Source organism: Centruroides sculpturatus, unplaced genomic scaffold (genome assembly GCF_000671375.1).
Source record: "Centruroides sculpturatus isolate CEXI.00-Female unplaced genomic scaffold, Cexi_2.0 scaffold335, whole genome shotgun sequence".
NCBI lineage: Eukaryota > Metazoa > Arthropoda > Arachnida > Scorpiones > Buthidae > Centruroides > Centruroides sculpturatus.
Window position 1 is genome coordinate 306,253 of NW_019384713.1, and position 15,330 is coordinate 321,582.

At 28.5% G+C, this 15,330-nt stretch overlaps 1 protein-coding gene across 9 annotated transcripts in view; it reads left to right on the plus strand.

Moving 5' to 3' along the window:
* LOC111627879 (transducin-like enhancer protein 4) overlaps positions 1 to 15,330 on the plus strand; it is a 161,677-nt gene that overhangs the window by 135,768 nt on the left and 10,579 nt on the right. For all 9 annotated transcript variants that reach the window (XM_023371552.1, XM_023371556.1, XM_023371551.1 and 6 more), the window contains 2 exons: positions 6,273 to 6,336; positions 14,051 to 14,095. In XM_023371552.1, the coding sequence (XP_023227320.1) occupies positions 6,273 to 6,336; positions 14,051 to 14,095 (109 nt within the window). The remainder of the gene's footprint in view (positions 1 to 6,272; positions 6,337 to 14,050; positions 14,096 to 15,330) is intronic.

Below are 15,330 nucleotides of genomic sequence, written 5' to 3' on the forward strand. Positions count from 1 at the left end.
AAATTGTAGAGAACCCTGAAGTGTGTAAATTTATGGCCTAGCTTAGCTATATATTAGTGTTGCAGCGAATAGTATATTCGGCCAGGAGCGTGGCCAAATAGCTGAATATTCGGCCAAATTATTCGGCTTGATTAACGCATGTACGAAAATTGGCGCGCAAACCACATTATGGCAAGGACCCTGCTCTCCATTGCCCATTTGTCAATACGCTTCGCCAATCGCATTAATTCTTGACAGTTGTAGCGAACAGACGAGCGTCGTGGCAGTATGTGATAAATGATGATATCAAATGTGAATAACAATGAAATGACCTACATGTGTAAATAACGGAAAAAGAACAAAGAAAGACCACGAAGTGAAAATGAAAATAAATATGAAATTGAGTGGATAACATAATCAAACGAGTCGAAGCAGCTTATTGGTGCGAAATTTACAGCCGTCAATGCCAAACAATTGTTGTCATAGACTTTGGAAAGCTAAATGCTTGTAATGAAAGTCACGGGCAAAAGCCTGGGACCGTTCGGCTATCAAGCTGTATCGAATCTGTGAAATCATAACTGTGACATATACCGATGTCCTATCTGTCTCTTTTCTCCGTTATCACAGGCTATGAGTCACATAATTATAAAATGGAAAAACTACAACAGAAAAGTGACGAATCGAAAGTATCGTGAGCGCGTATTATGATGTACGCATAGGCATACATGGACTAGAGAGATAAAGGAAAGAGAAAGGAAAGAGCAAAGAAGAGTGCTTAAAAAGGATAGGCAGGGTCAAACCCTCAGATGTGTGCGATGATTCTCGAACAAATAGGTGTGTACGTGTGCTGATAATTGTAATTATAAAAATTGTAAATACATGTGACTAATATTATTTTTTTTTTATTTTGTGCATGTTATAAGTTATAAATAAATATAAACAAACAATACTAACCCAACAACATTAAATCTAAATACCAAAATGATTAATTTACTATGTTTTTGTTATTTCTTACTCCTGTTTTTAGGTATTCGGTATTCGGCCAAATAGCGAAAAATAGTAACTGAATATTCGTTACATCACTACTATATTGTATAAAAAGTTCCCACATGAAAGGTTTTTCCTGCATAAGAAGTCCAAATTTTCCAGTCATTTACACCATAAGATATGATGTGTTAAAATTTACACATAAGTTTTCCCATGTAAGAAATTCCAAAATATCAGTTTCATCAACAATATTTTACCCACTTAAGAAGTTTCCATTAGAGACAAATTGTGATTTTTTTTTCCTCTTCATAACTTTATCACTTATAAAAATAGTAAAGCTTTAATAAAGTAACTCCAGATGTTCACCATATTGTATATCAAACAACTGCACACCTGAGGTGGTTGCTAATTTAACTGGGGTCTTATTGTTTTGACCATACTCACTATCTGGTGCTGTCCATTAACTGTTAACATGTCATTTCAACACAAGACACTTAAGCATCTGCTCTAGTTATTGCTTTACTATGTTACACTATGCTGTGTTATATTACCGTGATATTGAAATTAAATATACAAAAAAAAAAAAAAAAACAGATTTGTAGCGCTAGCAGAGTCTGCATAAATTTCTTTAAATATTATGTACAAAGCTTCTTTAAATATTATGTAATACCAAACTTTTCTAATGAATGACTGCAGCAGTTGTTTATTTTCAGATCTCCTCTGTAATTTTCATTAGTGTGGCTTTTGTCTTTGAAAATGGATGTCAGCATGCAACATTTTAACATATGCTAGCAATTCGTAATAGAGTTGAGATCAGGACTATTACTTGGCCATCTGATCTCTTGTAGGAATTTTTTTTACCTAAACCTCAATTTGTTTATCAGTTTAAGTGACAATACTGTAATGCTAATAAAGTGTAGAGAAAGGACATTATTTGGCATAGTGGTGCAGAGTTGTTTGGAAATATTCAGGATTTTGTAACAAAATCATTCCTTGATTATTAGAATTAGCATGGCAGATAAGATTTTTTTGTAACATTCTGCATTTAACTGATCCACTTGTAAAGTATAATCTGCCAACAGTTTTACTTTATATGCATTCCCACTTTATTTGACTCACTGGAAACATTATCGCATAGATTTCTTCTCTTTTTGAGCCTGCAACTCTGGGATCATCTCAATTATATTTGTCTCTGTTCTTGATTTCTTCCTTTGATGAGTTCTTTTTTCTGTCTTTTAATTGGTTTGATACAAATGCAGACTCATGTTGCATTTATATTTGATTTTACATTCTTGAACTTCAAAAGATCAGCAGGTTCTTCTGCAGAAAAAATCTCTTTTATTTCTCCTCAGATCCTTCATTCATGATGAAATGCTTCTTATGTATTCATTGTTAAACTGATTAAAGAAAGGATTTCTTTCTTCATTTGCTTTAGCAATGGAAACTACTGTCTGCATCAAGAAATCCCTATTATATATATGCCTTGCCATTTCAATTCTTAATGTAGGGTTTGCCATTAAATCTGTGAAAGATTCATTTGGATTCATTCAAAAACATAACACAATTCTACATATCAGTGTGTTGTTTAGCCCAGATAAGGCTACTGTCTGCACATTTTACTTGTCTGTAATGACTTATTGTGATTGGTAGGTTTTTAAACCTATGTTGCACAGTTTGTGCAGTCACTTTATGCCTGTCTGCTCTTTCAACTTAATTAGAAGAACTAACAGTACATTCTCAAAGGCTAGGATACTTTAGCATTCTATCCTGGAATGCTGTACTTGTATGCTTATCTCCTGATTCAACTTTTCTTTCAATGTTACCATGTTCAAGTTTCCTTTGTTAACAACTGCACAATTGTTGATTGATAATAATGCAGTCTCTGTGTTATTTTACAAGCGGATAAACCTTTAGCATTCAAGGCAACAATTACAAATGTTTTATGCTGTGTTATGTTAACTGTCAAAAATCTTCTGTTCTGTTTATAAACTTTGTTTGTAGACTTTGTCAGCCAACAAAAAGTGTTTTTATGACTATGATGTCACAGATGATTTAATTTTTACAGTGTTTTTTAAAGTATCATTTTATTACAGACCTAAAAAGGTCTGTAATAAAATGATACTTTAAAAAATACACATTTTTATAGGATTTTATGCACAATGCAATTTTTGTGGCTGCTACATACATACATACATACATACATACATACATACATACATATTTTACTTAAAACATTTTGATGTGACTTATCCTTAACAAACCAAATAAATGTTGTTAAAATTAATAGATTTAAATCATTCAGTAAATAATAGTCCATCCAGATTTTGACACAGTTTTAGTGTGGCTTTTGTCTTTGAAAATGGATGTCAGCAAGCAACATTTTAACATCAAACATTTGCATTCGGTTATCAGTAATTTTTTTAATACAGTAATCATTATGTGAGGATGTTTTAGATTGTAACAGAAGGTTATCAAGTTTTCATGCCATATTATATTATTTACAGGAATGTCACTATTTAAGTTCTACATGGGAATTTGAATGAAAGAACATCTACCGTGTGAAATACATTTAATAATTTAAGCATTGCTCTATTGGTAATGTAACTGTCATTTGTATAATAAGTTACTGTCAAACAGAACTTCCTGCTGCTCTTTATTAGAGTCAAATGACGTCAGAATCTGTATACAATTTACAGCACATTTCTTGTCATTTACATAACTCGTGTATCATAATCAAGATTAACAACCTTTTAGTAATGCCACCATCAAATAATCAATATCAAAGTGTAGTAAGTACTTTTAATTTTGATTAATGATACCAACAATAAGTTAAATGAAGTATGCAAATATTTCGGGAAATAATAATAATAAATATCTTGGCTTGTAAACTTTATATGTAACCAAAAAGGAGAGAAACTAGACAAAATGATTCCACTTGGTGTGAATGTTTTTGTAAATATTACAAATGCCAGTTAACCCAGAACTACTCATATTTGTTTGTATTTGTAACATAATTCTTTCTATCCTTTTGTATGTTTTGACTAGTGATACATTTGTTGTTCTTGTATTGCATTTCTTTTCCTTTGTTAAATATGTTTACATAAAACATTTACATATTTGGATCATCTGTAATGTCAAATTTAATATTTGGTGTGTTTTGAATTGCTAAGTTTGTTTATAATATGATAAAAATTCACACAATAAATACAACTAAGTGGACAATTACTTCAAATGTAAAATGAATGGCCAAATTCCTTTACTTATCCTTAATAATCCAATAAAGGAATCAGGCAATTCATTTTACATGTGATAAAAATTATGCAAATTATGTAATTTCTCTGTTTTTCTTAATTTGGAAAGGCTCTATAATGAAAAATTTGGCATAAATTCAACTAAAAATTGAATAAATTTACAATGAAGATTGCCTTGTGTTATGTGTATGAACTATATAGTGTTCAAAAACGACAAAAATAATCACCGACACGGTTTCAAGAAAGTAAAATAAATTCAATAATTTATTAGACAATTGAAAGTATTTTTGAAAAATCCGAAGGTACGTCGACTTTAAAGTTTTCGTATTAACCTACTGAATTTTTTGGCCGTCAGCGTGCATTTTCTCAATACAACTCACACTGTGTCTAGTTGATGGTGTTACGAGGTTTCCATGCCAACCAGCCATTTCGTATCGCAACAACCGCCGCGGGTTATAGTCGTAAGAGGCATTTTAGAAAGTACATGTCATTGGTTAATGCTGTAAACACTCGAAACTACTTTCTATTTTTTGATAAATAAACACTTTTGGTAGAAAGGGTTGAGTGGCTTAACCTTTAAGAACTTTGTTTTCATTATATACATAAATACCCCGAGCCATTCCGAGACTGTAATCATCGAGAGATGCTGTAAATCATCTGGCTTTTTAGACATAGCAAGTACTGTACATGCACCTTTGATTAAAACGACAATTTTTCCAGCGCAATCTCGACGTTATATGTTTAGAATTAAGCAAAAACGTCAACTTATCTTAAAATAAAACTAAACAGAAGCGTAATAAATATGTAAAAATGCATTAAATGTGATCTTAGATATATACAGTATTAAACATGTGTTCGAGCCTGCAATACACAACACTTTAAAGTAAATTATTTTATTTTTTTAAAGTATTCTGTATTCTAATAATAAATAAAAATGTAATTAAATCTATAAATTTATCTTTAAACATTACANTTAAATTAAAGAAATAAGAAGTTTAAAGATGATGATAAAAAGAGAATTTTCTTGGTTAAAGAAGTCTTTTATCATAAATTTCAAGCATCAATTCTAAATGTATTTTACTCTTAATTAATTAAAACACTCTGTTTAACATATATTTGTTGCATAAACTGAATCGTCTTTTGACTCCTTATTAATATAAAAGAACCAAAGTAGTCTTTTTTTAAGTCATTTATTGTATAACATAAATATATTTGAGATTTTTCTCACCCTCAAGTCCTTTTGATATGAATTAAACAAACTGTTGCTTTGGTATGACTGTTTCATTAGTTATAGAAAGAATTCGGTTAAAATAATGAGTAAGAAACTAGAAACAACTTAATAAATACGAAATTACAAATTGTATTAATATAGTGAAAAAGGTATTCATTACATAACACAAATGTAGGACAGTCAACAATGATTCTATTTCCATTCATGCAAAGTTTGAATGGCATTGAGAAAGAATTATCATCATAAAAATGAATGTAGACAAGTGTGAAATAATAGTAATATAAAATATTATTAAACCTAACTTGATTTCAATGATGAACGAGTATTGAGTCATAGAATAAACAGTATCTGACTATTTATCTCATAATAGTAACTGGTCTCATTTATGTGTTCTCTTCAGTGAAAAGTGTTTTTACTCTGACATGTCCAATAATCTTGTCCTATTAATGATGATATAAAGAAGTAATTTTTAACTATTGAGTTCATATTTTAAAGATCTTCATTCTCCCAATTGCATTTTTATTATGCAAGTAATTCGGTTAGATTCTTTGGAATGACTTTGTTCATTTGCGTAAAGTGGTTGGTAGGTTTTGTTTATCCTCCCGAGCTCTCTGGCTACAAATTAATTACTGCGTGGTAGCAATTAATAATTGTCGGAATGTGATTAATTTGCCAAGTCTACATACAAGTTTACATCTTCGGTTTTAAAAGTGTTACGTTTCTTCTTTAAGTTAGAGTTTATCTCATAAATATACAATGAAAGCTTTCTAAATTTATATATATTTAAGCTGGATTATTATTTAAAAAGTTTTATATTGTTTCAGCCTGAAATTAGAATGTGAGAAGCTTGCCAGTGAGAAGACTGAAATGCAGAGGCATTATGTTATGGTAAGCTTGAAACTTTCCTTAAATTTAAATTCATTTTCTTTGTGTTTAAATGTGAATTAAATCATGATAGAAGCTAAAAATCATTGTAAAATTCAATAGTAAATCCTGAGTTCATCATATATTAATAAATGCGGGTTTAAATATCATTAATGGAAACATGAGCTTACCGTACGTAAATCTATATTTCTACTCCCAATAATAAGTTGGTTGGAGAGAATGCTCTTTTATTTATACAAAAGTAATTGCTTATTTATGCAGTCGAATGTAATTTATAGTGGTGTTATTATCCATTGGTAATATTGTTTTATTGTTGAAGGGTGCAAGATCTAAAGTTTGTCGTGTGTTGTATTGTCATTCTCTTGTTTATCTATGTAAATATGATATAATGTGATTTATGTAATCTATAAACTGTATAAATTATCCAGTTTTGGATCAGTCATTTTCACTTAAATCAATAGTTGTAGTTGATACAATAGAATATGTTAAATTACATGAGGTTAAAGAAGGGAAAAACTTTGAGGAAGTAAATAAGGTCTTAGTTTTTCAAAATTTATAAGAAAATTGTGCTCTTTGGAGTGAAAATCTTGAATTTTACTGTGATAAAACATAATTTTCTTTCAATCTTTAAAATTAAAGAAGTTTTGAGCTTTGCTAAACTCATCTTCAGAACTTAAATTGTTTCAGAAAGCAAAACAAAAAATACAAGCAAAAGGGAAAAAGGATATTTTGAGTAAATTAAATATTTTCAAAACTGCTTGGATTTTGAAAATAAAGCACTTTTGAAAGTGTTATAAAACATATTTTAAGTAAATTAAGGGATATTTGCTCTGAAGATGAAAAGCTCAAAAAGATTCGAGTTTCGAGATTTTCACTCCACAAAGTGCGATTTTCTTATAATTTCCAGTTTAGGTTATAGTTTGAGATCATTCATAGGTGTTTATATTGTGCATATTATGCTAATCTGGCAATTTTTGCTAGAAAATAATGGAGAAAAACAAAAATTTTTTATCTTGGATTACCTTACCCAGTATGACTCTTATATAGGAAAAAAAATCTATTTTTGTGTGTAATTTATTAAAAAACTACAGAACAAAATATTTATTAGCATTATGGGGGAAATGTAAATCTGTAAATGTTTAAATTTTGAAAATTTAATGGAATTTATTTTAAGTTATAGCGAGATGAAGAGGGGGAAGTTGTAATTAGATTATAGTTTTTTCCCCCTTTAAATTTGTAGAATTTTTTTTCTCCTTCTTTCTTCTTAATTAACTAAAAAAATTAATTAAATATTTCATTTATACAATAAAAGAGAATAAATGTGCATAGAGTTAAAATAATAAATTTGTCTATTTTTACAAGAGGGGGAAGTAAATGGAAAGGAAAGAAAGAAAAAAAAAGAATGAACAAATCTATTAATCACACTTGATAGTGCAGCTGTTTGTTAACACGTGAATATATTTTTTTCTCTTGATTTGAAAATCTACAAACAGGTTTTTCCAATTAAATTTTCGAAAGGGTATAATTATAAAGTTGAAAGTTTTCGACAAAAGAAAACACAAGTTTTATCTTTTGTGCGTCTGTTCCAGTGATTCTTTAGGCCATTTTCTTTAATGGCCAAAATGAGGTTTTCTCAATGAATTTAGCTGTTAATTATCGTCTGTTAGATTTGCAAATGCTTCCTCCATTGAGGCTTGCCACATCGGCAAATTGTTCATCCACACTATGTGATAATCGGCATATTAATTTACTTCTACTCTACTCTTAGAGTAAATGCAGCGGTTGCTTGTGTTTGTATGTACTTAGAAATTCTCTTTTCAACTTTTCTGTTTAGACTATCTGAATAAAATTCTGTTTAGAGACAACTTTGAAGATATATCATGCAAAATATGGAAACATTAGCATTAGTTTGATCTATATATAGATACGCCATTTTCCCGGTTAGAATACATCAACAGTATTTTTCTACTTTATTTTATATACAGTACGTAAACAATAAAAGTTGGCATGCATAATTAAAAATGTTTAAAATAATGTTTGATAACAGAGAAAAAAAAGCATTGTGATGTAATTACCATGTAACGGGAAAATGACAAATTTTGTCAATTTTAATGCCTCCTATCAAAAAATTAGTAAACTAATGAGGAAAACTTGATATAGAAAGTTTTTTCGTGTCACTTCCACTTTGCTGTCATCTTCAAAGATAATTTTATATCAAGAGACCAACATTATTGTGTTTAAAGTGCATAATAAGTTGCGAATTGCTCTAATTTATTCTGAAAAATGTGGAGAGGTTTTGCATGCATTTGTACACAGTTTTATTTTCATTTTTTTTTTAACCAGTTAAGTAAATACTATAATTAAGTGTCTTTAATGCCATAAGGAGAATTTGATTTTTGCTTTCATTCCAGTTATTTTATAATTAAGAATAAGTCGAAATCATTCGTAAATTTACATTTGCCATTTCTATCGCGTCCATTTTATGGATATTAAGATGCCGCCTCCAGGCTGTATCTTTGGAAATTCAAGATTGCGTAATCTGAAATAATTGCACAAAGATATTGCTTACTCTTGCGAACATTTTAAACTTGTCATCTAATGCTTTTAGAATTAGTTAACATTCATGGAAACGTTAAGATTTTCTAAAATTTGATCAATAGTCTAATAGTAAATTCGAATAATTCTGCATGATAAAGAATTTTGTCAATGTTCGTGTACACATTTGTACCTGGTTTTTTTTTTAAGGAAGTAAAAATGAAAGGAAAAAATTGGTTGTTAATGGATTATTACTTTTTTCAATAAATTAATTAAGTTTGAAAAAAATTAAAAATTTTTTTATCTTTTTAGAAAAATTAAATGAAATTTACAGGTTGAAATTGTTTTTTTAAATAGCCAAACCATAAAAAAAATAATAGCATGTTTTAATTAACTTTTTCTACACATATATGAGCTGTGCCACTCAACAACAATGCCAAAATTTATGCTAATGAAGTGGGGTAAAAAGTATAAAAAATGCTTACATTTTCACTTTTCTTCATATTAGTTTGGATAACGTCAGCCTTGTCACTGTCATTTGTATATAAATATATAGATAATTCGATATCGGAATCAATATCTCATATCAATGAATGATAAATGCATTTACTGACAAATTAAAATTTGTTTTCAGATATTGCCAAGTTACCAGTTTGTAAAACATGAATACATAAGCTCCTGTCAAATATTCTTGATAATTGTATCTATATATATGCATATAATTAATGTGCATTAAGAATTATTAAAATATTAAAATTAATAACATAAAAAAAAGAAGAAAAAATTTAATAATCTCCTCTTCTTTTTAATATTAATTTAATTAAAAAATATTAAAAATTCTATTAAAAACAATTTTCTTCCTTTTTTTTTTTTTGAAGGGGGAATTCACAAATAAGAAAATTGAAAAACTAGAAATAGGATTTTGTTCTTTAAAATAAATCACTGCAACCTTTTAGAATCACTTTTTTAGTATGGATCCATTACTAATTTTGTTCTTGCTGCTGTTGCTGTTATTGTTGTGATGTCCACAAAATAAAATTCTTCTATATCAAAACAATTGGAGGTTCTTGACAAACTTTGTAACTTTTAAATTTCATCTGAAGCCTGTTTAAATAGTCAAACGTGGCATTTTTAACCGATGAATACATTCTTTGTCATCTCAAAAAATGGAAGAGCATTTCAGCTGTTAAAAAATAAATATTTATTAATCTATTCTCCAGCAGTAATAACAATGAAATAAAATCCAGTCTAAAAGAAGAAAAAAGGGAGGAGGAAAGAATTCTTAAAAATTTCCTTTTTCCCTCCCAAATTAATGCTATTAATACTCATCCTTTCTTTTTATTACCCACCATTTAATAATAGACAAAATATGATTTGAAAAATAGAGTTAATTATTGATTTTCAAATTACACAGTTTGACAGGTGAGTTTAATGTCTTTAAATTTATGCGACGGCGATATAGGGATATATCGATTTTATTTACTGCCAAATTAGGTCATTACAAAGTCTGATGAAGATAATAAAACTTCAGTATGTGTCAACTGCTTGATATGGAATCATTTTAAATCGAATTTTACTCCTTTATTTAAATGAGATGGTGCATCTTTTATAACTGGACTCAGTTTATCTTGTCACCATCTTTAAGTGAATGATCTCATAGGATTTTTTTTCCCTCTCTTTCTCTCTCTATATTATTATTTTTTTTTCTGTAATTGATTTTTCTAAACTCGATTAATGGCTTTAGACTTTCAGAAATTTGTGTTAAGTTGTTTTAGCCTTTTAGTTTATATGGATTTCGGTTTTTATATTTAAGAGTGAAGTTTTCTGCAATTTGAGACAGAAATTATTCGAATGAGAATACTCGTAGCTGCATGCTGCAGATAAACAGGATAATTAGTCTGTGAACTATATGCGAAATGTTACCTTGGAAACGCAGAAATTTATTTATTGATAGGCATTATGCTAAATGGCTAAAATGTAAAAAAAAAAATGTCCTTATTTTTTTATATTTAAGAACATTTTAATATACTGACATAATATATAAATGATGCAGTTAAGTTGATCATTAACTGTGTCACTAATGCTAAAATGATAATTATCTGTTTAAAATTAAAATTTAAGGGATTCCTTAGAGCTCATTCAATTGTCATTTGTTTGCAAACTACAGCAAATATATATTTTATTAAAATATAGATGTTACATGCGTTTAACATTACAGATAAGAGTTTCGGGTGATAAATTCATGTTATCATTGGGATAATTTTCAGTTTATAGAAGGAAATCTGGGAAAATTATAGTTGGGAGATAATTGTAAGTGAATATATGAAACTCCAGAAACAAGATAATAGATTATTAAGAAGATAATTGAAAGGAAAAAATAGTAGAAAAGAGAGTAGATACTTACATAGATCAGAGTAATTAATATTAATTATCCTGTAAAGAAATATGAATAAATTTTAATCTGTGAGATAATTAACATAAACTTATAATCTGCTCATTAAATTAACTCATTATATGTAAAATAATAATCTTAATTAAATATACTAAGAATTTGTTTACCACAGATCAAAAGTACTAAATTAATAGTTTCTGTATGGCCAGGCTATTTATCTTGTCTGGAGCGAGGAAACATTCAGTTTATGTACTATTGGCACTCTATTTTTTAATAAAAAATTTGGTCTCTATTTTTTTAATAGAAAATGGACAAATAAGGAGGAGGATGACTGGTCTTTAAATTGAAAAATTCAAATTTACAACTGGCTATTCACTCTCAAGATCTGAAATCTGTCTTAAAGGAATTGTGCAGCATATTGCTCCAGGACGTAGTAGTCAGATTTATTATAAAATTTTCCTGTGCTTATCAGACAAACAGTATATATATATATATATATATATATATATGTTTCTGTACTCTATCTTTATTGGAAGGTGCTCAGCCTTATTCTGCATAATACAATTTAGTATTTTATTTTGCATGTGTGGTATTTTTAAACTTTTCTCTCATCTAAACAAGCTATTAATAGTTTAAAAGTATATCTCTATTAGATTGCTAATAGATAGCTAAACAATAAAAAGCTCATTCTCTCTTATCACAATGATTCATTCAAGCTGTTCAGCTGTTGATTTAAGTTTAGCATAAATACACTTCATTGATTGATATAGTCATTCAGTTTGAATCCTCCACTCACAATCTGTCTCCATTTTCCATAGTTCCTGCCATATTATAACTCTTTGATCGCACGACTAATTTTAAATTGTTGAGCCATTTTATTCTAAGATGACTTCCTCTTTTATAGCTTTCTGTATTTCCATATAGAGTCAAGTTTGAGATTTAGGAGACTCCATTCTTTCATTGTGACCAAACCACTTCAACTGTCTCCTTTAATTATTTCCATTATAGTCTCTATTGCTCTGTCTTTCCTTACTTTAACATTAGTTTTTCTGTCAATCCATTTTGTACAATTGATCTTCCTCTGGCCTTTCATTTCAAATGCCATAATTTTCTGTTCTCTTATAGTCTGAGTCCTCCTCTGTAATCTATATATTGTTAATGGAAGAATGATTGTTTTGTGAAATTTAACTTTGTTTTGAAGTCTCGTTACTTTTGTTACATATTAATGGTAACTTACTCTCCAAAGACATGACAATCTAAGCTTTATTATGGTTTATATAACTTCTAATTCTTCTGTGAATCTAGATGATACAATTCATAAGATGAATATCTTATGAATTGTATCATCTAGATTTATTTTGTAAGATACAGATTGGACTTGAAGAAGCACAGGGATAAAAATTAAATTTAAAAAATTTATTTACATATTAATTTTCTATTAGTTTATAACAAAAATTTGTGCCGTCAATGACATTTAGTCAATTTCTAGGAATAATTTATGGGTGATTGTTTATATTACTTTTGGCTAAATATTGTTTAGTAATAGTAAACACGAGAGTAAAGAACAGTTATTGATTTAACGAAGTAGATTATCGTATTTGTTTATAGAATAATCAATTATTAATAGATTGATCATGCCATGAAGACCTTTAAACAAAACTAAATGTAATTAAGAGTTTGGTATGTATTAAATAGCATCTCTGGGATATACAACACGTATTTAAGAATGTTATAATTGAAATATCGGTAAAATGTAATGAGAAAATTTACAGACGTTTAATTTTTTTAAGAAGCTCAAACAAGAGATTTAATTAGTTCTCCCATTTGTTATTTCCAAATATGTGTTTTGTTATATATATATATATATATACATACATACAGTATAATATTTGTTAAAATTGTAAATCTTTGAACAGATGCTACATACAATAAATATTTGGTTGATTGATTTTTCGGCCCCCTCCCTTCACTCCTTACAGACATAATGCATCCGAGATGCTACGTACTTTTAGAATTTAACCGTCAAAAGTTTATTTGTTTAATAATAAATTGGTGTTGATATAAAGCGGGCAAGCAAAAGGATACTTTATGCTGGTAGTTTTCGTTATGCAAAATGTATAATCGTAAAAAACATTGCACGGTTATTGTGCTTTACTTAAATGGAAACCTTGGGCACAGCACAGCTTTCTCTCCTCTAATATATTCAAGAGGTCAAAGAAGAAAATAGAATTGAAATTGGAGGATTTATGATTTTTTATTTTTAGTTTTTTGCACTGCATTTACAAAATTGAATTTTACACTCTATCTTGTGTTAGTATACAATAAAAATTTCACAACTGATCAGAAATAAGGATCATATTTAAATGGAAATGCATGGCATGCAGCAGGATGAAGATGTTTAATTCTCGTATCTCGTCGGCACTTCGATCTCTGGATAATGCACTAATTTTGAGTTAATTTAGTAGCAGACATACCAGTTATGTCTCTAATTTTTTTTAATTAAAATTTTAATTTTTATCTTATAAATAACAAATAGTCCAAAGGGACATATTGGTGGACCAAACTGAACACTGGCAGTGTGACCATTTATAATTAACTATTTTATTATTGATGCTTTTTGCTACTGTCAAATTTTTATAAGTAATGACTTAGAGAATGATACTTGAATTGAATTCTGTTTTTGTTTTTGTTATGGAAGTAGAAAACTTTCATAGAAAATTGATTTTAATTTTTAATTTATTTCTTAGATTCAAACAGTATCTTATTTATTTATTTATTTTTTTCTTCTAGTATTATGAAATGTCCTACGGATTGAATGTCGAAATGCATAAACAGGTAAGTTTATATCTTATAAATATAAAATCAAATTTGTAATTTCAGAAAAACATTGTATGTTTTTTTTTTAAATATATAATACATTTGTGTGTGTATATACATGTTTGAATTTCCTGTTTGATTCAACACAACTTAACAATATTGTTTTTAATTTTAAGTCATTGCAAAGTTTGGAGAGTCAAGATTCATATTTATAGTTATTTTTGAAATTTTGCATGCTCTAACAGCAATAGCAGTTCAGATAAAATTACTATATTCAAGTAAACATTAATTTATATCCAAAAATCTATAGTTATTATAAATATACAATTAGAATTTATAAATTATTTTGGTTATACTTTGTACAGCTGTAATCAGTAGATGCTTACTTGTCTCATTAAATAAATACTAGGACTCTTCTACAACTTGAAGATTAACACTGTAAACAAGAGACATGCGTAAGTTTGTGTGTATAAGTCTAATGAAAAATAAGTGTTGTTACATACATAGTTTATGGTTGTATAATCTTTATACCTTTAGAAATTTCTGGTATAGTAGTTTAAAAACTGCAATATTTTTCTGCGGAATTTTATAGTATATTTTATATTTCTGCTCACAAATATAAATCGCACTACGAAAGAAATGGCATCACTGTTTTTAATTAGGTATTACTGGTGACAAGTTGGATAATATTACTACAATAAGTAAACATCCTTAAACAATTTTTTAAAAATTTATGCATTAAATGCCCTTATTAACTATGTTCAATAAAGAGCAAGTGAATTTGGGTAACTGCATTTTATGTCATAAGTGGCTTGGATTTTCATTTTTCTAATGTACTGAAATCCCAAATTTTCAATGGTATTCTGCTCAATGGTGTCAGCCCTTTAATGGAATTAAGACCCTTCAGGTATAACTCTTTAGTGGAATTAAAAAACCTTTTGTAACATCCTTAAACAGGATTAAGAGCTTTTTGATGTATCCCATTCAGAGCAGTATCTTTGCCTTGTGCTTAAATGGAATTGAGAATCTTCTATTGAAACCCCTTAAAAGTATTATGGTTGATTATTGTAACCTCACTTAGATGTTAAGAAATTGCAATTCTTAAATTATACAATTAAGCATCTTCTGATGAGAATAGCGTTACCAATAGGGATAAACATAAAAATCCTTTTCCCCCAGGATACCAAGCAAGCTTTTGGATGGAAAGAAAGCTTTTAATACATCCTCCGGAATAACAGAGAGATAAATTAAAT